This window comes from Pseudopipra pipra, chromosome 5 (genome assembly GCF_036250125.1).
Source record: "Pseudopipra pipra isolate bDixPip1 chromosome 5, bDixPip1.hap1, whole genome shotgun sequence".
In the NCBI taxonomy this organism is placed as follows: domain Eukaryota; kingdom Metazoa; phylum Chordata; class Aves; order Passeriformes; family Pipridae; genus Pseudopipra; species Pseudopipra pipra.
This window is the reverse complement of record NC_087553.1, coordinates 35,529,896-35,557,796: the sequence shown is the minus strand read 5'-3', so window position 1 is coordinate 35,557,796 and position 27,901 is coordinate 35,529,896. Positions and strand designations below refer to the sequence as shown.

At 35.2% G+C, this 27,901-nt stretch overlaps 1 protein-coding gene across 5 annotated transcripts in view; it reads left to right on the top strand.

Annotated features, from left to right (window-relative positions):
- PTPRQ (protein tyrosine phosphatase receptor type Q) overlaps nucleotides 1-24,582 on the top strand; it is a 136,985-nt gene extending 112,403 nt beyond the window's left edge. For 4 of the 5 annotated variants that reach the window (XM_064655578.1, XM_064655577.1, XM_064655580.1 and 1 more), the window contains 9 exons: nucleotides 4,429-4,510; nucleotides 8,366-8,456; nucleotides 9,832-9,908; nucleotides 12,398-12,532; nucleotides 12,648-12,773; nucleotides 14,830-14,978; nucleotides 16,763-16,898; nucleotides 20,102-20,225; nucleotides 20,504-24,582. In XM_064655578.1, the coding sequence (XP_064511648.1) occupies nucleotides 4,429-4,510; nucleotides 8,366-8,456; nucleotides 9,832-9,908; nucleotides 12,398-12,532; nucleotides 12,648-12,773; nucleotides 14,830-14,978; nucleotides 16,763-16,898; nucleotides 20,102-20,225; nucleotides 20,504-20,541 (958 nt within the window). In that variant the 3' untranslated portion in view covers nucleotides 20,542-24,582. Of the gene's footprint in view, nucleotides 1-3,743; nucleotides 3,771-4,428; nucleotides 4,511-8,365; nucleotides 8,457-9,831; nucleotides 9,909-12,397; nucleotides 12,533-12,647; nucleotides 12,774-14,829; nucleotides 14,979-16,762; nucleotides 16,899-20,101; nucleotides 20,226-20,503 lie in introns of all 5 variants that reach the window. The other variant, XM_064655583.1, reaches the window with a different exon arrangement.
- The last annotated feature ends 3,319 nt before the right edge of the window (nucleotides 24,583-27,901 follow it).

Here is a 27,901-nt window from a genome sequence, read left to right as displayed (position 1 = left end):
TCAATCTAAATTAGATTAAAGATTGTTTCATTAAGCACACTGAATATACATATGCTGGGTGCTCTCATTACTTACCTTTTAAAACATGTACATAGGGTTTGTACAAAACATAGGGTTTGCCAAGTCACTTTTCAAAGCAGAAACTAAACTTCTATGAATAGATTCTGTCACTAAATTTTCAGGGTGCGCCAGGTTTGGTGAGAGGCAAGTAACTCTTCCCTGTTACAGGTGCTCACCTAGGAGACAATCTACTTGTCACCCTCCTTTTGCAGTGGTTTCTGCAGCAAGATAAAGCTGTGCAGATCCCTGTTTCCTAAAGTCTTTCCTTGAGAAGTTGCATCTTGCGGTTGATCCTTTGAGGCTTTTGTTTCACTTTGTGTGAGACAACTTGTCAAACAAATGGGGCACAGACTCAGAAGAAATTTTTCTGCATTACAGACATTGTAGCCATTGCAAATACCAGGTAATTAGAAATCCTTTTGAAAAATATTGTATATAAAATGATTATCTGATCTCACCCTCCCTATATACTATACATCTGGTAGGTGTCTGTATTTGAGGTAACAATTTTGCACACACATTACTTTCCATAGACCAGCCTGTTTCTTTCTGTAGACAGACCTATCTTCCTTTGAGTGGGGATAGGCATGGATTCTGCCTTGCCTTTTTCTTAAACAAGTTTCCTCTAGTAATCAGCTATCAAAAATAGACTTCCTGAAGTTTGTATTCCAGGAGTACAAAGTTTATGAATGTATGTGTCCTGGTACAATGGAAGAAATGACCATGTGTTCTCTTTCCTTAGGCCTTTAATATTTAGGAAGGGTTAAGCTCCATATTGCTTTCAATTAACTTGTTAAAAATTAGTTCCTCCCTTGGTCCTAGGAAGTGTCAATGGTGCTTATGAGTTAAGCCTTTTGCCCACATAGTCATTTCTGTTGTTTTCTATTTGGACAAAGTTTTAATTCCCTGTGGATTTCAGATGATTGACCCAGAGAGAAAGCAGAGTCTGTGTGGCAATATGGTCTTCAGTTACCACTGCCAACACAAATAAATGCCTTCTTTCTAGCTCTATCATAAGTAATCTGAGTGGGATTCAGATTTTTGATAGACTTCAAAAAAACCCCACACATGAAACAATACACTGTTTTAAAAGAAAATCAGATTTAAGGCAATAAAGCATTCTTTATCTGAGAGAATGTTTTTCTTTCCTACTTTCAAAGTCCGACAAGTGGGAATCTGAAATGGTCCAGCTGAAATAGGGAAATTTTCAACTTTGTGGTGTGATTCTAAATTGTGCTCATGAAGATCTAGTGATACTTATATTTTTATGTTTTATAAGAAAGGCTGGGAAATGTGGAGGATAAGATTATAGGTAGATGAGTATTTGTTCATTGTTGAAACACTGTAAGATTATTATTACATATTCTAAATCAAGAGACATGGAAATATGCTAATTTTTTAAGCCCAAGCATGCTGAAACTGAGCATAGGTGGAAGTTTTTAAAGAGAACACAAAATTCATCCTTTCTGAAGATCCTTACATAACAAGGCCAAGATCTTTACCATAGTTAGTCAAGAAAGACATGAATTTTCATATAAGAATTTAGGTAAATAATCTTATTTTCTGAGCTCCCAAGCCACAGATACGTGTACTTGCTACTAACAAAAGTTTTAAAAATCAAGTTCTTCACTTAAATGCCCACAGACAGGTTAAAGTGTCAATCTGTAGATGTCTTGCTTCTTAAAAAAAGATATACCGCTTGTGAAAGATGATATATTATTATGCCTTTAAAAAATAGCCTGTTATTAATATTAAAAATTGACTAGAAAGCAACACATGCAACACTAATTTCCTAAGCTATTTCAGTGCTTTACTTCCCTGTTTCAAGTGCAAGTAAAAAAAAGGAAATATTGTTGGGTAAGGTGGTGTCGATGGTGCTGCCTGTCGTCTATGGTCTTTGCTGTTGGACCCATGTACCTTCAGCACTGAAACACTAATGACATATCTGGGTTGCTTATATACAGCATAGAAGTAATTTTTATTCCCTAATGACCAAATTGTATTTTCTTACTGCAAAGTAGGTGCAGTAAGCCACTACTTGCTATGAATTTGAGAGGAGAGCTATCAATATTTGAAAAATTAGTGCAATATCAACTAGGACATGATTTTTTTTCCATTGTTCTGCGGTGAAGATAGGTGAATTCAAAGGGAAAGCAAGTGCAATTTCTTTGCAAAGACTGATTATAATTTTATCCGGAAAAAAAGCCTGAAAAAAGTTTATGTTCTACTCAAAGACAAATATATTTGTGTGCAGTACATTGGCACAACTATTAAGAATACTTTTTCATTAGAAAATTGTAATTCTGTAATGCTGCCAATATTACTAGAAAGTAGTTTAATCTGCCACATAATGCAAACAATATAAGTGATATAATAAGAACAAGCTATATGTCTTAACATTCATAGAGTTGCATGCTCTGCTGTCTTTTTCATTCTGAAGCTGTCCTTCAATTGTCCTGTAAGCACTTTGGGTTAGAGCCTTTTTCTGTGAATACTTACACTTTTAACTCCAGTGAGACTGACCCAGTGAAGCTTTCATAGCCATTTGCTTTATTTGAAGATAACTGTTCTAACAAAGTATGTATCGCAAAGGCATCTTTAGTAGCTTTGAAATTGACTTCTCTGATGCTTAATAATGAGTGATTCAACAACTGTATTACTCTCATGGTTCATCAATTGTATTAATCTCACTTTATTATCTAAATTAAAATTTAAATAATTAAGAATAAGTTCATAAACCAACTTCTGTTTGAAGCAATTTTTTCTTTTCTCTTAAAATTATGAGGGCAGTACAGTAGACATTTGTATTTGTATTATAGAATACTTTTTGTAATATTTGTCAGTAAGAATGTATGATTTTTGTAGAGACAAACACATAAAAGGTGTACTTAGAGCTCTTTTGAAGGGGCCCATTATCTTTTAAATTATTATTTCAAACTTTTTTGGCTTTAGACAAGCTTTGTCAATCAAGGCCATCTAAAAGTCTTCTGAGTATAGATGCTCATGTAACATCTTCATGAAACCTACTGTGGAACCAAGTTAAAGATTTAATATGTATCACAGTTTTTAAAATTGGCACACATGGAAACAGCAGTGAACATGTAAAAAATTAACATGAAACCAGAACATTATTTTTAAAAATCTTTAGAAAAACAACCATAGCTGTGGTTTCTGTAAAGGCACACCAATAGTATGCTTCATCTGTCACTTATTTTAGATACCTGCTTAAAATGAGATTAAATCATACCTATTTCTCTTCATTGATTATAAAAGAAATCTAGAGTGACTAACTCAGAAATATGTGTCTGTGTTCAGTCACATTAATTGTATCCTTATGCTCTGAAATGGCCCTTAGAAGAATGATATTTTGTGCGTAGTGTAAAATGAAGCCTGTCAGTGTATAAAAAATGTTGTGCTGCAAGCATGGATTTCCCAAGTCCATATGAGCCCAGAGTACTGTAAAATGATGTGAAGAGAATGATAGAAACTACAACTACCTTATTGATATCTGCCAATACCTGAGATAAAAACAAAGCAAGACAATCAGCCAAGATATCTGAATTTGAATCCATAAGAGAAATACATCTGGTCCTTTAGTTGCTTGGTATTTAATCTAGAACCTATTAATATGTACAATATTGGTTAACTGAACTTGCTTCATTTAACAAAAATCTCTGTTACAGATTACTTAGTTATAGAAAATCCATCAAGTAAGTTTATTAAAGATTTTTCTGTTGTGTTCATTGGTGAGTCTCAATGTGTGGTTCCCTCTTCTGTGTTTATTAGAAAAAAACTCCAAGCTGCGTATAAATCATAAAAGCATGACTAATTGCATGGTAACTGGAGAAATGCGTTCTCTCTCTCTGGGGTGAAGCCTGCATGTCTGTGTTTTAGCTTGGGAAGTAATACAGGGATATTTAAACTCCTCACGATTTAAAAACCATGTCATTATGAGAATGAGGTCATTGCAATATTTTATAAGTCTAAAACCTTGCAATGTATAAAATGTTTGCTGTGCAACAAAGACTTATGTACTGTAGAATGCAATGATAACTTCACAAATTTACTTTAATGTCAAAACTTCACCTTGAAATGCTGTTACCTACAAAAACAATCATATGCTACAGGACTTAACATTAGCAACATAAAAAATTTTGTGAGGGGGAACAACAAGGAGAAAAAGTGTTTCTATTTTAAGTGACCAAAAGGAAATCAAATAAGCACACTGTAAGCAATTTATAATTTTCTGCCCGTAAGTATCAGTTTCTATTGAACTGAAAAACTTTGTTTATTAATAAATTGCAGTTAATAAAAAGAAGGACAAAGACATTCTCTATGGGTTTCTAAATCTTCTGTCATTACTTTCAGGCCAATAAGCAAGAAATCCTTCCTACAGCATGTTGAAGAGCTTTGTACAAACAACAACCTAAAGTTTCAGGAAGAATTTTCGGTATGTTGCCAGCAGTTGTCACAACATGGCAAGACCTTCAGTCGTTTCATGTGTCACATTTCATGTCCATTTTAAGCAGACAAGGCCGTGAAGGACTCTGGCCTTGATAATCAATACCCAATTACCAGGTTGATTGTTTAGAAAGTAATATTACACTGATTTGAATTCTGCTGTCTATACTGCAACCTTGTCAGAATTATTCACCTTAGTGTCAGCAAAAGATGATCTTCTTTAGACTTCAGCCTTGGCAAGAACACCATATTTGTGCTTTTATGTGTATAGTGATGCATATATAGTTTACCTAAGAACAGATTATTCAGTTTTCTAACATACATACAGGTATATTTAACTGCTATAAATATGTTCGTCTTTCTGAGTGATGGTGACTCCAAAAACACAGTTAGTGTTTATTCTGTAACATTTTCAGGCCCGAGTCATACTGCTATGAAACTCAGAAATGTTTTTTTTCATTGATTTCAGTGCAGAAAATAAAAAGTTTGGTCATGATACTTTGCTTTTTGTTCCTCTTACAAATAATGTCATCCTTGTTATACTCCTGAGAATAGCTTCCATCTGAATAGCCTCCATCTCTTTATATGAGCAGACGAACACAGCAAGTCTGCCTTTCTTTATGAAAAGAGCCTTGGTTTCAAAATATACATTACAGATAATATAATGCATATATAGTTTCAAATTTATATCTCAAAGTTTTCACTATTTTCATTAATTCATATTTTACGGCTATCATATTTTTTCTAACAATATCTTCTCGTTATTTCAGATTCTTTATCATCATTGTCTTTTAACACATATAGTGTTATTTGCCCTCCCAAAAATAATTTGTCAGTGTCCAGTGAGTTTATTATTTTGGATTTTAAAATTTAGCATTAATTGCTTACCATTTGGATTTACAAAAATGAAGACTTAACAATTGGCTTTTCTTCTGCTCGATTATAATATTTCAGTTTATGAGGGAACACTAACAAAAGTGTTTAAAGATTAATGGTACTTCCTACAGCTTTTTTGTTATGCTCATTAGGTAAAATTGGTCTGGATTTAATAATAAAAATCACCATAAAATTCTCTGAGAAAGAAAGTAAGAACTTTCTTTTTCTGAAAGTAGAAGTGTTATTTCACTTGAATAAGAATGATTATAGTTACATTATGCATGACTGAACAGATGAAAGGTTTTACTAGCAATAGCGTTTTCACATATTAACATTCATTACTGGAAAGTTTCTAGTATTACTTTCTTTAGGTCTGACCCACAGTGAGTAAGCCTTATGGCATTGTAATGCCTTAAATTTTAAACAATAGTGTTTTATCAAATCAAAATCTTTGTATTCCATTTAAAATTTAGAGAAATATAAGAAACTGAGGCCTCATTCAGTAAGTTATAGAGTCAACTTATAATAAATGGGTTTATATGCTATTTAGACTTCCAGTATTTTTTCTCTCTGAGCTTCAGCTTCCCTGTTTCAGAGTGTAGTGAAATCTTCCCAAATGACTTGTCCAAAGGCAGGCAGAATTTCCAAGTGGGTTCAGTCCATGATTCAGAATGTATCTATAGTATTTGCAGCACGTCTTAACAGATGAATAGGATTGACAGCGCACTTGAAACGACATCAGAAATGACAATGCTCAGAAACAGGCAATGCACACAACAAACAATCAGACCTCATGATCTGCATTGTTTCTATCCACAAAAAACATGGTTTTGAGTTTTCCAGCATAAATTTAGCTCTTTCCATTTCACTTAGTCTTGGAATCCAGGGACATTTCTGGTTTCGTCTAATCTGCTGGATTGACCAAGCTGCTGTACCAGAAGATCTCTAGCGTTCAATCTCAGTTACATGGGAACAGGACCTTTGTGTAAACATGAGGAGAAGAGAATCAAGACCTCAGAATGGATCTGGATCCATGCCTTGTCAGAAAAGACAAGTTTAAAGAAACCATAGGGAATCAAAGGGTGATGGGCACCACCCAGCTGCTATTCAAACTTCCAGCTTTCCAGCTGATTCACTGATTCAATACCTTTGAGAAATTAAGCTTTTCTAGTAACTGGCGAATTACTGAAACATAAATGCTTATATAATTGTTTTATGATGAGTTCTGTTCATGAATAAAAAAGCGAAATACCTCCAAATGTATGACACCAGAGTGCCATAAAAGTACTACAGTAAACAAAATGCAAATTAATTATTTTAAAGTTTTCTGAGTCTGCAAAGAAATATGATTTCTATGACAAGTTGTTATTGAATCTGGAAACCCAAATAGTCTTTCCCCTATTCTGAAAATAATAATTTAGACTGAAATCCATATAGATGTAGAGAATTGGTATGAGGCATTTGAGCACTTGTTCAGAAATGAAAACCTCATTATGAAAATAACATAATCTGCTTCTCTATTTCTTCTCTACCACAAAATACTGTCCAGCAATGCTACTTCTGTACTAATTAACTGAAAAGCTAGGACTTGGAGGAGTGAGGCAAATGAGGCAAGTTAAAGTTCACATGACATGAAATTCCATGGCCCAAAACACCTGCAAAATGCCATAGGCATTTTGTATATGTCCTTCCTTCATGCAAAATTCAATGACAAAAATTATGTGTAAGAGTTTCAGCTTTCTGAATAAGAGGAATTTTAACATCTCCACCCTTAGCTGTGTTTTACAGATATGGCTGACAAAATACTTGAATTAGCAATGAAAAAAAACCACAACAGAATAAAACTCTCCTGGTTTTCCATTTTTCATTACCTCTCTCATTTATTTATTTACCAATAGTTACTTAGTAGTAATTAAAATTTTTATAAAAGACAAACTGTCTCAAATACCTGAGAAAAACCACTTGAAAACAATTAACATTGAACCTGATAGTAATGCTATCTGTCCCACTTTTGGAAGAAGCCCATACAGAGTGCTTCTTTTATACCTTTTATATTAGAAGACAAATTTGAAAGGAATTTTGAAGGGGTTACTTAACACAAGCAGCAAAATTTTTTATTGTGCTCATTTACAGCAATCTTCTCCAAATCCAATTTCTTAACTTAGATAGATGTTGAAACAGGTCTTCCATATAACATTTGTCAAACAAAGGGAAAAATGTATTGCAGGTAATGACATATTTGAAATCCTGGCTTTTCTGGGTTTTCTATTCTCCTAACACCACTAAGAGATCATCACATCAATACAGTTTCTCCATTAACAAGTTATGAGGTTGTCTCCACTGTTTTAATCAATTTGGGAAATTATACCTATTTATGCACATGAATGTACCCATCAAATGAGTTCTTCAATATGATTTATCCAACTCTGTCCTTCCAAGTAGAACTAATCACCAGTTATGAAACTGCAGTACAACCCAAAATAACTCTTCCTACCTGTTTCACAAACAGTCCTATGAACAATAGCTAATTGCCAGTTGTCTCAAGTGAATTAAATTCTCATCAGTTCTCATGCTGTGGCAAGAACTGTCCCAAGCACAGGAGTCAGGAAAAGGCATTATTTAGGACTAAGGCTGAGTCAGTAGAGCAAGGTAACCAAGCATGTGACTTCATGAAAAAAAACAGAAAAGAACTACAAAAGGTGATAGACTGACTTTATCCAGGCTTGTAAAGGTGAAAGTTCATGTAAGCTTTAATTGTTTATCTTGACAACATTGTCTGCAGTGCTACGTCTAACATTGCTGGTATAACTGGTGTTGACAGTGAAGGTAGAATGCTCTGTAATGCTTCCAGTTGTTCCTAGAAATGCACTCTGTTACTATAGAATTTTTCCTCTTACTGGATGATTGTGCCATATTTTAAATTCACTTAAGGGCAAAAGTTTTCCAACAAACACTTATTCCTCTACAGGAACTTCCCAAGTTTCTTGAAGACCTTGCTTCAACTGATGCTGATCTGCCTTGGAACAGGTCTAAGAATCGTTTCCCAAACATAAAGCCATGTATGTGAGTCTACTGATCAACTTCCCCATTTTGCTCTTTACTGTCAATAGTGCAGCATATATTTGGAATGCAAGTGATTTTTTGTTTGATCTGCTGTTGAAATGGCAGTTCAATCATGTCCACATTATGAAATAATTTTCTGTCAAGTAATATATCTTTTCTTTGTGTTTTTTAAAGACAGTTTTATTTGCAAGTAGCTTTAAACTTGCTCTCACAAGCTTTAATATGCAGGTGCAAGAAACTGTAGCCTCAATAGTTTCTTAGCTTTGTAATTTAAGCCATGTAGCAAACTTTCTACCATTCTTGCTCATTGGATTTTTTTCCCCTTTAGTAAGAAGTAATTTTTTTAAACATATAAAATCCACATTTGTGCATTTAGCCACCTCAAGGGCCTGGGTATGCTTTCTTGTGGATATGTGTACATGTGCTACAAAGGTTCCACAGAAGATCAGAGTGACTGTATGATAACTTATAAGCCCAGGCTAGATATTATCACAGGAGACAGGAGTCTGTCTCTCTATACTCAACACTGCTTCATTTTTCAGTTAATAAGACAAGAAATGTCATTATTATTTTAGGCATTAGCTGTGATGTGAGATGGAGTGCATGGCATTCCTTGGTTAATAATGCTACATTCTGTGCTATTAACTTTTCAGAGCAGCTGTTCCTGCTACCTACTGCCTTGTTCAAGACAATACTCTAAGTTACAGTCACTAAAAATTTCTATTCATGAAACACGATGAAATACAAACAGGCAAGATTCATGAATCTTTAACTTTGTATTCTAATTTATTTTTAACTAAGTTGAGGATCAAGCATGAAAATTTTGGTATTTCATATATGACATGTTTCTGCGTATGTACCATGGGACCAAATCAGAAACCCTCAGTCTGGTTTTTTTTTAATAACGAGTTTACCTTATGTAAAATAAATAAAATTATGTAAAAATGCCAGGATCTGACTCAAATCTGTGACCTTGGCAGCAAGTACATAGAAAAAACTGTCAGATCCCTACCCCTGCTGTCTGATTCACATAGAAGTTGTGTGTGCTAGAACAACATGGCTCTTAGTACACAGGCTACTTTTAGGCAGAGAATACTCCCATACATACATCACATCGAAGGTTTTGGCACACTGTCCATTTAAATTAAGAAGTATTATATAAAACATGCCTGGAACATTAAAGAATGACAATACAGAAATGGAAATAGGTTGAATTACCTTTGTAATTAGTGTTCTGCTATGTCAAATATTGTTATATCAGCAACAATAACAGTATTTTTTATTTATTAGCATTCCAGGAACACTTATTATTACATATTTCTATGTTTTTTGAACAAAATCTTTTGGTTAACTAGACTATTTCAATGATAGATAATAACAACAGAGTAAAACTGATGCCTGATGCTGGTATTCCTGGATCTGACTACATTAATGCCAGCTACGTGTCTGTAAGTAGAAAGTCTTTCATATTTTTAATATGTTTGTTTTCTGGTAGAAGAGAGAGTTAAAAAATAACTTGCAAGAAGAACAGAATTCTAATTTTTCTTTCATTTACTACAGCCACTGTTGCCATGGCATTTTTCAAGTGACTTCTGTGGCACTGAGCATGACTAGTTAAAAATACACATTATTGTATTTTCATTGCTAAGCAATGATTTCCAGTAAGAATCAAAACTGTGTCCAGCAAATTGCTTTTTATAAATTGTCTCATACCATTATCATTAGAGACAATAGTGAAACTCCCACAGAGGTCAATTGTTTAGACAGTTGTTATTTGATCTCTTGGTTCAGGAGTTAGAGTTGTTTTATATGAACAGGACAATGTAAAGATAAACTGAAAACTTTTACAGAAATGGCTTGTACTTTTGGCATGGCCCTTATGGAGGAAAATGCAAATAGGCTTCTTGAGGAAGAAACTAATACTGTATTTTTCATCCTCGGCTTTCTTCCTAGACATTTCATTTTCTTATCATGTACTCAGTAAATTCTTTGTCTATATTTTTACCTGATTTTTTGTCCTGTTGAAGCTCAAAGTGTGAATTATAATTATGCATTTAATTTCTTTTAGCAGTGGCTGGTGATCTCACATGAGGTCAAGACTCGATTTGCATTACACATTTTTCAAACACATAGCAAGACATGCAGACTGTAGTCTAAACTGATAACACAATGGCAAGTAGAAATAGTTATTTCCAGGTAAATGAAAGACATTCACAGAAAATAAGCAATAGAGCTGAGAGCATCTTCCTTTCTCATTAGAAAATGCTGTTTATTCCCTTTATATGGAATATCTTTGTTCTGACAGTTAGCAGATAGGAAGATCCATGCCACTTGATGATGGGACTATAGACAGAAAAACTGAGAAGGCAAGCAGACAGCTTGGAGCATGGCCTAGTCTTTACCCTTTCTATCACCACCTGACACGTCATGTCTTACGCAGGGAACATGAACAGCAACTTCCAAAAAGCTGCAGCAAAAGCCAGTTACAGAGAGTGTTCCCTGCTGAGATTTTGCTGGTCTTTACTGCATACAGGCATCTCATTTTGGGACACTATTCATCAGTGAATAGACAACTCTGGTGTTACCATTTCTCAAGGCTAAAGCTTTGCCCTTTAAATGCTCTCCATATTTGTAGATGTGTAAATATATAAATGCATATAGCTGAACCTCTGCAATATATGTATGTATATATTTACATACCTAATTATTTAGGTGTATATGCATATGCACACAGGATTACCCTAGAGGAGAAAAGATAACGCAGAAAGAATTGTGCCTTGCAGAATATACCACCTAAGGAGTCTTTCTGCTGTGCCTTTTGCAACTGGACATGTCTATCTCGTATTGGCCTTTTTAGCCACCAACATGCTTGTAACTAACATGGGTAATGCCCTTCCCAAATCTTCGTTCGCGAAGCCCAGCCATGATATACATATGCACAAATATAAAGAGAGGAAAGGAGAAGTCTTGTATATAGTTTTAACAAATGAGAACTCTGCTGCTACTTTTATTTTCATTGGTTAAACAAGAAAAAGAGAGTAACTGAACTGTGAGCTTTGCATCCCTGAATCATAGTTTCTCACCTCACTCTGAAATTGGGGAGGATTAACATAGTTTCACATTTCCACCTGTTCTTTATATTATAGATGGAGTAAGTAACAGGCAGCTGTGAATTATAGGGCTATAATTCCAATAAGGAGCTTTGATGGTGCTATAAACCACTGTGTCAGTTGTTTTGAGCAATAAGCAGAACTCTGTGATATTATAAACTGCTAGTACTACAGCATAAATTTATTGTTATTATTGTTATTATTTTACTTTCTGTAATACATAATAGTTCCTCTATGTATGCTTTGTTTCTTTGAGGAAACAGATCCAAGTGAAACCACGCACTGACAGCACTTGCACAGATTTTTTTTCAACAAACTTCCTCCCAAGTTTTACATCAATTTAAAAATGAATTAAACAGTAGAAGACAACACCAAAATAAAAGTCAATGTCTACAGTAGGTTTCTTGAATACCTTTTATCAGAGATCATTTCTTTGAGTAAGCTCCAGCCCTAAGTTACAGCAGATCCCTGATGAGCACAAGAACAAGGTCATCAGTGGGGTGTATCTTGCACTAGCTCTCAGACTGGTCTTTAGTTGCTTCCCTGGTTCCACTGCTCCTTAGCACTATGTTGGCCACCTCTTGACATAGTTCTTGGTGGACTCTGCCTAGATCTGCAGGAAGGCTAGTATGAAGGCTTAGATACTTTTAAATGGGAATTGATGACCTGATATCCCTACTAAATGCATTTCTATTAGCATGGCATTCCCCTATGTCTGACTAGGTTTTAGCCTTAGGCATGACAGATACAGGCACAACTATGAGTCACATGCAAGCTCCTTTTTTTCTTTGCCAACAATTATGTGTAAAATGTTTTCTTTTTCTTAGGGTTATTTATGCCCAAATGAGTTTATTGCAACTCAGGGACCATTACCAGGAACGGTGGGCGATTTCTGGAGAATGGTGTGGGAGACAAGAGCTAAAACACTTGTGATGCTTACACAATGTTTTGAAAAAGGACGTGTAAGTTACCAGTGTACCAATTAAAAGCATTTGATATAAGTGGAAATTCTGTATGTAGTTTCTGTCAAGATTATAATACAATAATGTTAATTAATTAGTAATCATCTCCCTGCAGATAAGATGTCATCAATACTGGCCAGAAGATAATAAACCAGTGACTGTGTTTGGGGATATAGTGATTACTAAATTGATGGAAGATATTCAAATAGACTGGACCATCAGAGATCTAAAAATTGAAAGGGTAAGCCAGAACTGGAAGTTGATTTTATAAAATCCATCCAACACCCCAAAGAATATCAGATGTGCTCCATCCCACCCAACTACCCTCTCAGTATTCTTCTTTTAATCTTTTAATGCATATACGCTGTAGTACCTGGTTGTCCTGCACTTTGTTCTCATTCATGTTTTATTTCCTGAGAATTTCTATCACAAAGAGGTCAGATATCTTTCTGACAAGCTTTGAAGGGCCTATCAGGGTTACTGAAACTCTGATATGGTGGGAGGTGAGGTTTCTACTTGGGCACCTCAAAGATTCTCTGGTGCAGCTGTTTTGCATTGTACCACCAGCCATTTTGACCCCCACCCCCAGGAGATGCACCCAATATAAATGAGAATCATCAGTATTACTCCCACTCTGTACTGGGAAGTGAGGGTAGGGCTGCAGCATAGATCCGCGACTATAGTTCCCACTCTTTGGGAAAATTACTACCCAGCATTAAGTCAGAGCAGCAGGTAGGCTCAGTCACAGTCTGGGAATAATGACCCAAGATTAAGTCAGCCTTTTTATGCACCCCCAACCTTGCTCTGTGTTGTACATAGTGCAGCCAGATCCTAAGAACTGAACTTGGCTATCCAAATGCACGTATTACCATTCTGTGGCATGTGCATGTGACAAAAGGCACACAGGGGTTAAGGATTGTCTCAGTGGTCACCCAATAAGGATATATTGTGCACATAGTACAGGGCAATTGAACATTTAAAAATGATTGGGAGAAGATAAATCTTTTTTCAGCTAAAATAGAACATAGAGTAAACAAGACTAGAAAAGGGACTATCAAGAGTAAAAGTGCATGCCAGCAAAATGTGAAGTCACCTGTGTTAACCAGGGAGAGGCTGGGAAGATAATCTGACTTGACTTAGGTGAACTACCCTGCACAAGAAGTTATGCCCTTTACAAGCATGTCATTAAATGTGCCATATTGCTGGTTTTAAGATTGTACTTCATCCATCTTCCCTTCACAAATGGGTGGATTCTTAATGATCCTCCACTGAAGGTAAAAAGCATATGTGAGGCAAATAACTCAAAATTATTGCCATATTGCATCTCTTTAATTTTTATGTTGATCAACTAAAAAAAAGCATAGACATGAAGTAGTTTCTACACATCATTACTCACAGTTGTTCAGTGTTTCTTGCAATATGAAAGGAGCAAGTGATTGATTCAAAAGAAATTTAAAAAAAATAGGAACTGGCTCATTACACAACAGTTTATTAAACTGTGTTACTCCTTGCTGCAGGATATTGTGAATGCTAAAAACTTACAGGGCTTCAAAAAATCTTCATAATTTAGTAGAAGAAAATTCTGACAAGTACTATTAAATTTTGAGATACTGTCTCTGGCTAAATTCACAAGTCACAAACTACTAAGGACATTCTGGGGAACAATAAATACATTGTGGTAGTGTTTTATAATGTTCCTTAATATTTTTCCTTAACCACTGTTGGAAACAGGATATTGATCTTGGCAGGCCTTTGGCATAATCCTGTTTGTTCATTTTTACGTCCTTCATAAATGATTTAGATATCAGATCATAATCCGCTCTTTTCTTTAGGTTGCTCTTGCTGCTGCTCTGATTGGGAGGGCATCAAACACTTAGAAAATATATCAGTGTTTACCAGTGTATGTGTGTTTCCCTTCACTACACTGGATCAGTCTTGGGAGTGGTTGCTTTTTCCTAAACAAATTTCTCATTCCAGTTCACTAATCTTCTAAACGAGCCATAGAAATTTCAACCTTCAATCTAAAAATTAGATTGATATAGTGACTGAAGTCAAATGGAGGGTGACTGCCAAAGTCATTAATAGTTCCTGAAAGATGCACTTGATGCCATCTCAAAAAAACGCCACCTGCCATAAGTTCTGTGCACAACAAATTATTCCTTCATGCCAGTACATCTTATAATTATTATGCTATTCTGACTATTTTTTACATGAAATTTTTGAGAAGGCTATATGTAACTTACTGAACCTTCTGTAACATTTCTTCTGTAAAAATTACATTATTTTATATTTTTCAGCATGGAGACTGCATGACGGTGCGGCAGTGTAACTTTACTTCTTGGCCAGAACACGGAGTCCCTGAAACAACTGCACCAATTATCCATTTTGTAAAACTTATCCGTGCAAGTCGAGCACATGATAACACACCAATGGTGGTTCACTGCAGGTAAGCACATTCACCAAATCATTGTTTAGTGTCTTAGAATTTCAAGTGCATATTAAAGTGCAGGGAAGTTGCCAGAAGAAAAACAATGAAGACTGAGTGCACAGACATGGTTCTAGTATGGACAGCAATGAAGTTTCTCTAGCAGTTCTTAGTCCTTTCTGGAAGGTAAAATGCCGAAGTGTGTCTGTTCTTTCATTCATGGAAATCCATTGAGGTGATGTTAGTGAAATTATTGCTTCAACAATTACCGTAAGGTACTCCTGGATTTATCTCTGTTTTCCTCTTTAACCATAAGAATAGGAATAGCAATGGCACGTGTTTATTTAAATTACTTCTATTATGATTAGAGCTCTTCTTAACAAATAAGTATTAAAAATGTATTTATAATGTACATGTCACATATCATAAGGAAGAAACTATTTGGAAGCCACAGAGAATGACAAATAGGAATAAAGGTTTGCATAGGCCACATTTCAAACTCAATTGCCTATAAACAGATAAAATCTATATTTAGACTCTTAAGTAAATGGTCTGGTGGTTAGAGGTGTTCATCTGTCATAGTTCCAATTGGTTTCAAACTCAACATCCTTAAACCACTATTTCAAAGAGTAAGTGTGTGAGGAAGGCTGTCTTAAGGAAAGTGATGAGTGTATCTGCGTTTTTTGTGCAGGTTGGTGTTCCTGCTGAATGAGTGGGCACACTCCAAAATAGCAATCTGAACTCAGCTTTGATTCTTTGCCTTATTCTCACTTGATGTTAGGAAATATGTGAAAGAAAAGCTGGCTTTGGTGCCACAAATCTCTGCCCTAACTACCCACTTTATCACACATGGGAGTTCTTTTTTTTTGTCCTCAGTGTCCTAAGGGTGCCACCCATGATGGATGGTAAAGCCTCATTTATTAGATATCATCTTTGACAGACATTTGCCTATACTGCAAGGGCCAGAGAGACTATTACAGGAGAGAACAACACACTCTTCATGTTTTCAGAACACTGGCATTCTCTGGAATCCCTCTGCAATGAATCCTGTTTTCAGAACGCAGATATGTAAAGGGGCCACCATGGGCCAGATACTCCACCTGTGCTCAAATTCCTAATGTTTATAAAACTTCATTATGTGTTCTCATATCCAGAGAACTCCTTTATTGCTTTCTGGTCGTTAGTCTTGCAAGTTCAAGAGTTTTGCTATATATCTCCTGATTATCTGCACTGATATACCCTTCATTTATTATACCATTTGCAGAGAAGTCTGATAGTGATTTTCAGAAAATCCTGTTCGTTATAAGGCCTTTAAATAAAACACTAGCTGCTAGCATGTCTTGCACACTTATCCTCCTTTTAGAAGTATTTCCTTTAAAATGTTTTGCTAGATCCCACGTAGTTTTGTGTGAAATACCAAAAGTATCTCAGAATCCAAGTGTGATTTCGCAAAATCTTATCACTTTTTTCTTTCCATTAGTGAGCTCTGGAAAACTCACACAAAAGCTGTAGAATCTTTTTTCCACTTAAACAGGTTTGGTTTAGTTATATTTCATTTGTCTGATGGAACCGCTTTGTAAAATCAAAATCAGAACATGGCTCAAATCAAGATGGCCCAAGATTTCACTTTTTTCCATTCAACAAGGAGACACACATGTCACAAAATACAAATACTGAAAAAAGATTTAGGAGTTTTTTCCGAAGTTTTTTTTTCACAATAAACTTAATTTATCTAGAATATTCTATGAAAATACGAAAAGCATTAACATAAAGGCTTTATTTTATCTTGTGTATCATGTTTGCAGTGCTGGCGTTGGAAGAACAGGTGTTTATATCGCACTTGACCATTTAACCCAACACGTAAATGACCATGATTTTGTGGATATCTATGGACTTGTAGCTGAGCTAAGAAGTGAAAGAATGTGTATGGTACAGAATCTGGTAAGATTTATCTATTTTGTTTTCCTGTTGTTAAAAAGTCAATCATCTCATCTCCTGATCTACAAACAAGACTAGAAAGCTCATAATAATCAGCTGTGTAAAACATTTTCTACCAAATCCTGCTTATATTTATTTCAAACAATGTGCAGATATATGGTCTGTATCTGTTTAAGTATATTTGGCCAGCAAGGTCTTGACAAGTGCTGAAAAGAGTGATATTTAGACTTTAGAACTTACATAGAAATTTCTCAGTATTTGAGAAAGTTTATTTCAAGTTTTGGGTGAAGAACAGTTGTTAATAAAAAATTGATTTGCTCATTCATTGACTTTATTTACTACTTAAATGTATTTTTTTTGTGTATGGATATGTGGCATAGTCCTCTAAACTTTTAAATATTTATTTACCGCTGAACTCATTATTGATTCCTTGATTCTGTTTCAGCTGCATCAAATAAAATAGCACATACGGATAGATTTAAGCACAGACTTCAGTGTTCAAAATCAAGGCAATGGTGGGTTTAGGGTCTAAAAAAAGTACATTTCTGGCAGATTTATTCAGTATAGATATAAGTTTGTGATGAACTGCTGGTGAGGAAGACCTCTGCTATATCTGGAATTCTGAGTATATGTAAAGGAGTAATAGAAGAATTTAAAGCTGATCCTAAATGTCCAGTGGAACAAAAATTAGCTGTATTTGCATAAGGCTTCTGGCAGAAGTCTACTGCAGGCCAGATCTAACCCACGACCTGAAGCCTTTAAGTCTACAGAACAACTCACTACCTTCTCAGTATGGATGAGTAGCTTCAGGATGAACCTCTTCATAACTGATGGATTTAAAGTGATTTTAATGTAAGGAGACTTGCTCCACTGGGAATGCAATTCTGCTATTCCATATCACTGCAGAATATATGAAAAATGTGTCAGAATATACAAAGCAGTTAACCTCTCTTCAATAACTGCACTTCAGAAGATTTTCCAAGACCTCCTGGTGATACTCTGCCATGATATATGTTGTAAGGTGCAGTCTGATTACCATTTGCTTTAAATTTTTCTGTTTGAAGTCTTGATGAAACTAAACAATTGCCAGGACTTTCTTGTGATGATGAATCCTGGGAATGCTTTTTGGTTGTTGTTTTACACTTTTGACTAGAAGTAGAATCATCTGAAAATAAATCAAATGCTAGAAGAACATTTAATGTGAGCACTCCCAAAATAAAATATTTAAATGTTAAGACATTAGATAAGATCAATGTACATTTTTAAAATATGCATAATTTTTGTATACCTCCTCATGAGCATATTTGGGCAGGGACTAGGAAAAGGTGTGCCAAAATGCTATACAAGATGATGGTGTCATAGTTCTGATTTCCTAACAGATCAAGTATCAATTTATATGCTAGTTACAAAAGTCTGAAACAGGTTGTTCTCTGTCCAGGTCATTTCTAGCTCATGTTTGCAAGACTACAAAAGTCAGATCAGCAACAAAACTTGCCCAAAGGGAATCAATCTTGTAAAGTTTTATGGTGGATTGCTATTCTGAGAGTTCTGTTATAAAATACTGTTGAGTTGCCTATTAATCAGATTTTATGTGATCAGCACAAAAAATATAAAGAGAGGAGCAATTCCTTCCCAGAGCTCAGTTTAGAGATCCATCAGTCAAACTGTCTGTAAAATCTATGGGTAAAATAAGTAAAAACTGCTTGTTCTCAGACCTGTATTTTGCTTGTTTATAGCTTCAAAATAGTTTTTCTTTTGCCAACAGTCACAATGTGTTACTGTAGCCAATGGATGCAGAATAGTTAAGAATGTCATTGATTCTAACTGGGAAAATAACTTGTTACACATACATTGCCCAGGTAGCCTCTCCCCTGGCAAACCCAGAAAGATTTTCATTGGTACATCAGAGGCAGCTGTATGAATACAAAAGATTACAGAACTTTCAGAGTCTGCCTTCTGAACTAGAATAACTAATCTAAACTCCACCAAAACTTCAGACCTTCGTTCTAGAAATCCATATTTGTCCAACAGACATGTTAAAGTTTATCTTGTTGCCAAGTACAAAGGCTAGTTTGTACAAAGTAATGCCACGCTACTACTTTAGTAAGAAAGCTATCGAAAAGTGTAATGGTACCATGTGCTTCAGGGGCTTATGAAAGACTGTTTTAATTACCCACAGCTCTGGAGCTGTGAGCGTAAAACATATCTGTGTAAGAGATTTCTCTTATACATCTGAGATACTTGACTTGAAAACTGATGGCAGTTCTGAAACAAAATATCAATTATTGAGCAAAAAAATTACTTATTTTTACCTGGGCAAAAGTCAACGATAGCAAAGTGATTTTAGTAGAGATATTCCAAATCTGTCTTGACAAGGTTCTGGGAAACATATTTTAGCTGACACAGTTTGAGCAGTGGGTAGTTGCACTAGATAATCTCAAGAGGCCTCTTCCAACTGGAACAAATCTTTGATACCGTGATCTGGCTTGTTTTCTGCATCTACATATACAATACTTCTCCTATATGAAGATACACTTAATCTATTTATTATATTTCTATCTATTTTCATTCCTTTATTTCATTCTTACATTGCCTTATTTTGTTCTTCTCTTTTCAGACTTTATGTCCTTGGAAGTGTCAAATTAACTTTAGTTGCCCACACTTTGCATTATAGTCTGTTAAAAATGAGGCTACAGTTCAAGAAGTATCACTAAAAATACTGTGGGTTTTTTTGCTCCTAGCAATGGTGCATGCTCCTAGAACATAAAAGTTTAACTTTACTTGAACTTCTGCATTTGAGTGCACCCTGCTGGTTTTCTCTGTGCTAGAAAGAGGGGAATTTTCTTATCTAAATATTACATTCATATGGTTCAGTTTCTTCAGTCTGAATCTAGTGGCAAAAAGTCTTTTCATAGAACGAACCTTCACAGAAAATTGTTGAATAGCTTATTAGTCTCAGTTATGGCTAGTGTAATTTCATATATCTTACTGTGCATAAGGATTAATATGTTTTGACAAATTTTAAAGCATTATGCTTCATAATGAATGAAATCAGATCAGGCATATATGATATGGTCACTGAAGTACTGAGATTGCTGAGTTAAACTGCAGTTACTTTGAGAATATATAGATGTTATAAAAAAGTAAAAGACTTTTTGGTATTAGAAGTACATCTAATCAAGCATCTTTAAATTTACATCTTACAGGCACAATATATATTTTTGCATCAATGCGTATTGGATCTGTTGACAAGCAAGGGAAGTAGTCAGCCCATATGTTTTGTAAATTATTCAGCACTGCAAAAGATGGACTCTCTGGATGCCATGGAAGGTAAGGAGATACAAACTGTCTCAAAATCATTTTTTCATAGACTTTTCCAGATTAAGAAGCAGGAAAAAAGTACTTTGACATCCATTTTTTGGCTTCAAAAATGTAAATTTCTAACATTTTGCTGCTCTTTAGTCTTCCTCATAGTAATAGCCATTGCTCAATCTTTCCACTTCTTTTTCCCTGCAAGATCTTTTAAATTCAGCCAAAAATAGTTATCTGCCGTTAGTTACTACTTGTTTACAATGTAGGTTAATGTAATGTACCTGTTTCTTTTGTAGGTGATGTGGAGCTTGAATGGGAAGAAACTACCATGTGAATACTAAGAGTAAACATGAAAGAAAATGAGATTTTGAAAGTTAGTCATATTTTTCTAAGCACAGGGGCCAAAGTGAATTCCCCTATTTTGATGATTAAAGCAAACACAGATGATCAAAGCATCTTCTCTTCTATCAATGTGCCTTCATAAGTTGAAGTATTTTATTCAGAACACTGAACAATAATGATTAGGAGTACTTTTGCACAGACTGCACTTCTGGTGTTATATGAATAGTGCACCCAGTATGTATAAAGTGTGTTTGAACATATTCCTTTTTTTCTGATTATCTTTGTAAAAGAAAAATGAGCCAAATAAGATGTAAAAATATCATATTCCCGTTGAACTTTTTTTGGTGTGAATTTGATGTGTTCTGCATGTTTTGGTTTTAAGTAAAAGCTACAGTTTCTTGAATCATTCTTGCTAGATTGGCTTCAGTGTTGTCAGCTCTTGCAGATTAATTCCAATACCATCATAATGATCTTTACATAACTGTATGCTCTGGTGTTTTGAATATTTTTTTTACAAGTGGTAGCATATCAGCTCATGATCCTGAACAGCTGAAGAGTCACCTTCTGACATGGAAAGGATTATTCAACTCTTACACAGCACACAGTAGCTCTTCAGGGACACTTGGGGCTATTTAAGCTATTTAATAATCAGCAGGTTGTTTTTTTAAATATATAATGGTGATTGCATATGTTCAATGCAGAAGAAAGTATTTAACATTCCTGCTACTTTTTCAAACAGATAAAACAAAGTAAAACTATAAATCTATTATCTATTACAAAGAATTTTAGATTGACTTATGTAAAAGAATGTCTAGAATTCATTCACATTTCTTGAATATAATACTATTCAGTATTTCAAAAGATTGCTCAAAATGTAATGTCAAGATATTTTATGACAGTGTTGTCAAGTAAAAATGTTCTTGCTCCTTCCTCAGGCTTGGCATCACTGTAGACACTGAAAATTATGGGAGCTAATATTTGGAGATTTAATAAAAGGAAACATCTTCCACTTCCACTAATGATGATGATGATGATTATTATTATTATTTATTGTTATTGGAAAGAGATCTGAAACAGGAATGAGAGAAGCGGGAAGCTCTTATCAGAGAAGCAGAGCAAAAATATGTAGAGTAGGAAGACTAGAGAGATAATTAAACTGTGTGCCCTAGTTTTGCATGGAAGTGACAGTATTCAATTGATATTAGTGGGGGGAAGGGTTGATTGCTAAGTTTTTCTCTGTGTAAAGAAATGTATCATCATTCTGAATAACACTGAATATGTGACCTTAATCTGAGTGCAAAACATAATAGCAAAAAGACTTCAGAGCTGCCATCTTATATTATGTTTAGACAGAAAAAATCAAAGATGCCTTATTGAGGCATCAAGCTAAGAGAAGTCAGAAAAAACCTCTTTAGAACCTTGAAATATGTATGTGAGGAGCTGTGTTTGCATGCACACACTCTGAACGGAAGAGTAAATGAACAAATCTTTCCATTTCTTGACTGTAGCTACCAGATGAAAATGCTACGCAATGTGTAACCTGATACTTTTCAGAAGAAAACGATAGTAGGTGTTTTTAGAAGCTGGCGAGATTGGTACAGTGAAGACCCTTTGTAATTTAACAGAAAGTGCTAAATATCTAAAACGAAAATCAAAAGACAGTGTTGAAGGAGGTGGAAGTGGTCTACGAAGATATTTGGGCAATCTGTCTTTTAGGAAGATTGACGGTATTGTAAACATCACCTGTCAAGCTAAAAAGTAAACAATGCCTTTTAAAGCTGGATAGAGCAAAAGAGAGGTGATGTCCACAGCTGTTCAAGTCTCTGGCAAAGCATTCGGTACAGCTCTAGTTTCATTTGGCTCCTATGAAACACGTGTTCTTCATTTATTATACATGTACTTTAAAGTATTCTGACAAATTGCTTATAGGGACTTACAGATGTTTTTCATCATTTGTAGTTGTACTTGGTAGCAGTACATGCTATGATAAATTGACACTATAGAGTCATAATCTTTTATGATTTTATATCCACAATAGTGGAATATCTGTATGTGTGTCATTTCTCTTTTGATTGGAGGAAAAATCTAAGAAGCCTTATGCAGCTTACAGTTGAGCTCCAGAAGTTTCAAATGTGCTTAAGTGTTTTCTGTTTTTTATAAAATACTTAATGATGAAGACTCCTGTATACTCCTTTAGGGAACCTGCCTGTGGTCAGACATTGCACTTGGTAGTCAGGTGGTCTGACAACTTAGTAGGAGACTAGAAAATGTGCGTTTCTTTGCTGTAGAGGCAAAGCAAAAGCTGAAAAGTAATTCAAGTAGTTTACTGTACCATTTGATGTAAGCAATCTCATATGTTCTACCTTGATACATTTTGCATTGTCTTCAGGGTAAAAGACAATATTCAGCATAAAGTGGCCACAACTCATATGGTCAGGGAAAGAATTATCTCCAAGCAACTCTCCAAGAATTGGTTTTCAGCATAAACATAGCAGTAGTTCACTGACCTTCTTGTGTGTCTGCCAATGCTTTACAGGGGTAGGAGAGCATCTATATATCAGAAAATTCCTCCAGACCTTGGTGCAGTCATGAAGAAAGAATTTCCACAGTCTCTTGTCTTTCATCCCTCCTTCCCTTATGCAATGACAGCTATGGTGGTTCTACTGACAGCACTGTAGAGCTGGAGGCAAGCAATTTCTCTTTTAAGAGTATGCATATATAAATAAAGCAGCACACCAATTCATTTTTAATATCATCACTCGATTTTCTACAAATTCTTGGCATTACTAATATATCAAGAGTGTACTCTATCAGAATTATAAAAGGAATAAATAAAAATTGGAGAAAAATTCAGAAATTCTATAGGATGATTCAGGGATTCTCTAGGATTATTGCAATTGTATTGAAACTAAGTCATACTGTATTAAATTATCTGGGCAACTTCTAGAGACTGATATATCTCCATACACAGAAGAAGCAGTCTTTATATATGTATTTATAGCCAGTTCTGCTGGACATCATTATGAGAAGCTACTGTCAGGGTCCTTAAAAACTGATCTGTTCTGTTCACAAAGTAACAGAAAGACAGCAGAACATCACATTCATGTTGAATTTTAATCACTTCTTATACTGTTAAAAGAGTTGATAAAAATAATTGTGCAAAGTTGTGATTTTACTGTATATATGGAGCTATTCAGTAATTTAAATTCATAACATTATGTGAAAGATTAATAACATGAATTAATCTGTGTAAAACCCTCTGTGTACTGCTGTAATACAGAGTATGCTCGTAAGCAGTTACTAAGATAAAGCAGGAAAGAGTAATGAGTCAATCATATTTTATACTAAGGTAACGAGACAGGGAGAGTTCTTGGTTGAATACAGAAATCACAAAGCATCGTAGATCTGAACATGAATTTGCAGAGATTCAGGACACAGAGTCCTGCAAAATCTGTAAAGAGAAAAGATTTTCTCTGAAAATATTTTGACAGCAAGTTACAACAAAATTTGAGATGTACCTGTTTCAGAGGGTATTACATGTGTGTTATAACACAACATCATTGTCTATCCATGGAAACAAATGATAAAAATAGATACAAATTAATTTCTATTTTAAGACCTATGAAAAGTAACCAGTTAGCTCTCTGTTTTAGAGGATATGCATATGATAATAACGAATTCAGGGTTGTTTTATAATTAAGCTACATGCCCATTCAGTGCTGAAAAAATCTGTAATGCCTTGAGTACAGTCAACTGTAATTGGAAACCACTGACACATAGTACTGAACATGTCTTTGTCGATTTTGATTTTAAGGAAAATGTACTGAAAGGTGATCCCCTGTTTCAACCACTTCTCTGTGACTTTTGTGTCACTACTCTATGTATGGTGTTGAAAAGACAAATCCTCTCAACATTGTTCTCCATGGTTTATTCTCTTTTCTAATGCTGTATTGCTTGTCTATATGTGATTATACTAGAAGGAATTGTAAACAGTAATATGGATCCTCTGAATTCAAATACTGCAGGCATGATCTACAGGTGTGTAGTGGTCTCACTTCAAAATGTTTCTCTATCTCCTTCCCATGAGTTGATTTCCAAATGACATCATAGAATATCAGCTGCATTTTTGGGCTGACTCTTGTTCAATACATTTTCTGCCCTGTCCTATCTGTGGCTACAATTACGAGGTATGAGGCAAGTGCAAACCTGCTTTTGTCGTCTGTGGTCTCAGAGCTGAACTGTGGTATCAGTTGCATATCTTTGCAGCATTGGCACTGTATGCAATTGTAAGGGTAAGCTGGCTTCCTATCCAGGAGTCCCCCCTACTGCTATAAGAAATTCTGGTATAAATTTTAGCACTGGTCGTTGTTCAGTGTCAGCTGAAAAAAGTGTTTGATGTTTTGCATGGCCATTCTCTTCTCCCAATTACTTTTCCCAAACAATGCTGACCTAATTCTTATTTTAATTATTTTTTCTGACAACTCCCTTATCATGTAGGCCCTTTTTTAGATTCTACTATGTAAAGAAACATGAAAATCAATGGCTTTTCAGCACTGAGTAACAGTGTATGATACATTTCATAGATCCAACATCAACAGGCAGTTTGAAATGAAGTTGTGACTTTGTATTTCAGTTGAAAGATAGCATTTAGAAGGTTTCAGATATATTTAGATCATCTTACTCTGCTTGTTGATTAGTGTAACCAGGGTGATCTTTTTGTAGGATGACAGCTGCACCCAGCTATCCACTGTAATCATGAATAAACCATTCCAATACTCTTTACAGTCAATACTGTAAAAGCCGAGAGAAGTTTTACAAGGATGTTCCTGAAATATTTTGCAGGAGATGGAGTTCTGAATGATATAAAAAGAATACTTGGATACTGGAAACCTAATGTGCAACTAAAGCTGTGCCATTCACAGCTGCATTCCATGAAGCCTGCTGAGCAGGGTGTGTGTCGTAGAACACACAGAGAATATTTGGGACAACATAACACAACCTTTGAGCTGAGTACTGCAAGATGTAAGGAACTCTTGCCATCCATGCAGAAATGCACTTAAATAAGGTTTACTGTAAAATGTTCCTGGCTTACTTGAAAAACATAAGTGCAGGAAACGGGTATTATTACAACTGGTAATAATTTGTGATTCAAGTTAGTGCTAGGAACCAAAGGAATCTATTTAATCAATTCTTTCACTAATCTTAAATATAGAAACAAATATTTTGACACCACAAGTGTGGAACATGGACAGATAGAATATAGACAAAGATTTTCTTCCACTAACAAAGGCACTAGCAGAAAAGTAGTTAAACCTCTATGTCCCGCTCTTTTCTTCAGTCTGCTAGCTTCAGACTGCTTTTCTTCAGTCTCCTAGCTCACCAGCTAGGAATAATTTCAGATAAATAGAATTTATTCACTTTTGATTTGATTCATATATTGGTAATCTCTTTCTCAGAATCCAGCATAAAACAATTACAGAACATTGCTTTTTCATTTATCAGTCTACTGTTTAGATTCACAGTAGCTCCATTTAACTATTTTTCTTACAGAATTTTACTAATTCTCTGTCAATATTACACAGACAAAATACATAGTGTGAATTTGGGCTTGCATATCATGCACAGAATTCTTCATTGAGCTGCACTAACACAATACTGCACTCCAGGCATGGGCAAGGAATTGACCTGAGGAGACTGGCTGCCCAGCATGTAATCTTACTCCTTTTTGAGAACAGGATAGTTATCTGACTGTCCCAGTCAGGGAGTCCAGAAAATGTTTCCAAAGCTGTCTGACATTTATATGTAGGAGTTTAAACTGAACTTTTCTCTGCTAAGTATGAACAAGAAAAATCAGGACTATTACTGTTGCTGTTAGCAACTCATCTTTGCTGCTTAGGATACCAAGAAGTAAACCTCTTGTTTTACTGGTATTAACAGTGCTTTTAGCTTACAGAGACTTACTTTTGTCTTCTCAATATGCACTTAAAGTTTTGACACATTTCTGTCCTTTATATCATTTTTTTTCTCTTTCAGAGTGGGGATTTGGAGATACTGACTTTTGAATAGTTACAGGTTGCCTAACAAATATATTGAGCTATCCTGATAAAATAACCATTTGAAGGATGCTTTGATAAAAAATGTTCTATAATAATGACCAGATTATTGCAATTCCTCAAAAATATACCTATATCATGTGGGGTGGCCATTATTGTAAGAACTTATCTACTAAATATGCTGTACACTAAGAGTGCAACTGAATGCTCATGAAGGCAGATACACTTATCACTTCTTGATTTTCCCATTCTTTTTGCCCTTCTTTACTGATACTCCTAAGCAGATATTGGGGACATAACAGGTCGCTGGTTAATGGAGATTGTGTCAGCTATAGTAACTCTGTTAAAATTTAATGAGACAGACATTCCTCTCCTGCATACTGGTGTGCTCTCTCTGAAACCAGAAGGGACACCTGGTATCACTACCAGAGCTAACTGGTAGTCAGAGAAAGATGGGCCTCTCCTAGTGTGGGAGAAAATCTGTTCTTAGAGTCAAGTTTTCACGGACTGTGTATGTCTGAAACAAATCACTTAATTTCCTTGCATCTCAGCTCCCTAAGCCCAAAAAATAAAAAGTAATTTAAAAAAATTAAAAATTGTATTAAACCTTTTTCCCCCTAACATCTATGTGTCCTATGTATTTGTCTTTGGAAGCTCTGTGGGGAAACCAGTTTTTCCCAAAATGTCTTCACACACCTTCTATCACAACTAAGAATACCATCAAAGTAATAAATTCTTTCTCTTATAATATCATCCCAAAACAAACTAAAAAATGGCCAGAAGATAGTCAAGAGCCACAATGGATGGCATCTCTGCAACACAGTGCTCATGCTTTGCTTTCCTTTCATGATTTCTTCAGTTCTCTCACCTTGACAATAAAGAATTCCAGTGGCTCTCCATATGGAGCTAGGAGAGACTTTGCCAAGAGCTAACTTTATCTTTCTGGAAAGGTTCCAGATGAGCATCTCGGGAGTACAGCAGGTAGTTTTCACACCTGCCCTCTTTTTCAGTCTTTGGGAAAAAAAATCTGGCTCTGTGTCTGGAATAATGGAAAAATTACAATAATTAACTGAAGATGCCAGCATTTTTAATAGCTTGTGATCACTACTACAATATACCACAGTCACATATTCTTTATCAAGTACGCATACACAGGCAATACTCAAGCTCTTGAAACTAAAAGTACATCCAAACCAGTCAGGTCAGGTATGATTAGCTTGCTTCATGGCCATTGAGTCTTGATGTACAGAAGTAATTGGTTCTGATTTAAAATGTAAATTTTGGGCTGTCATATTATCT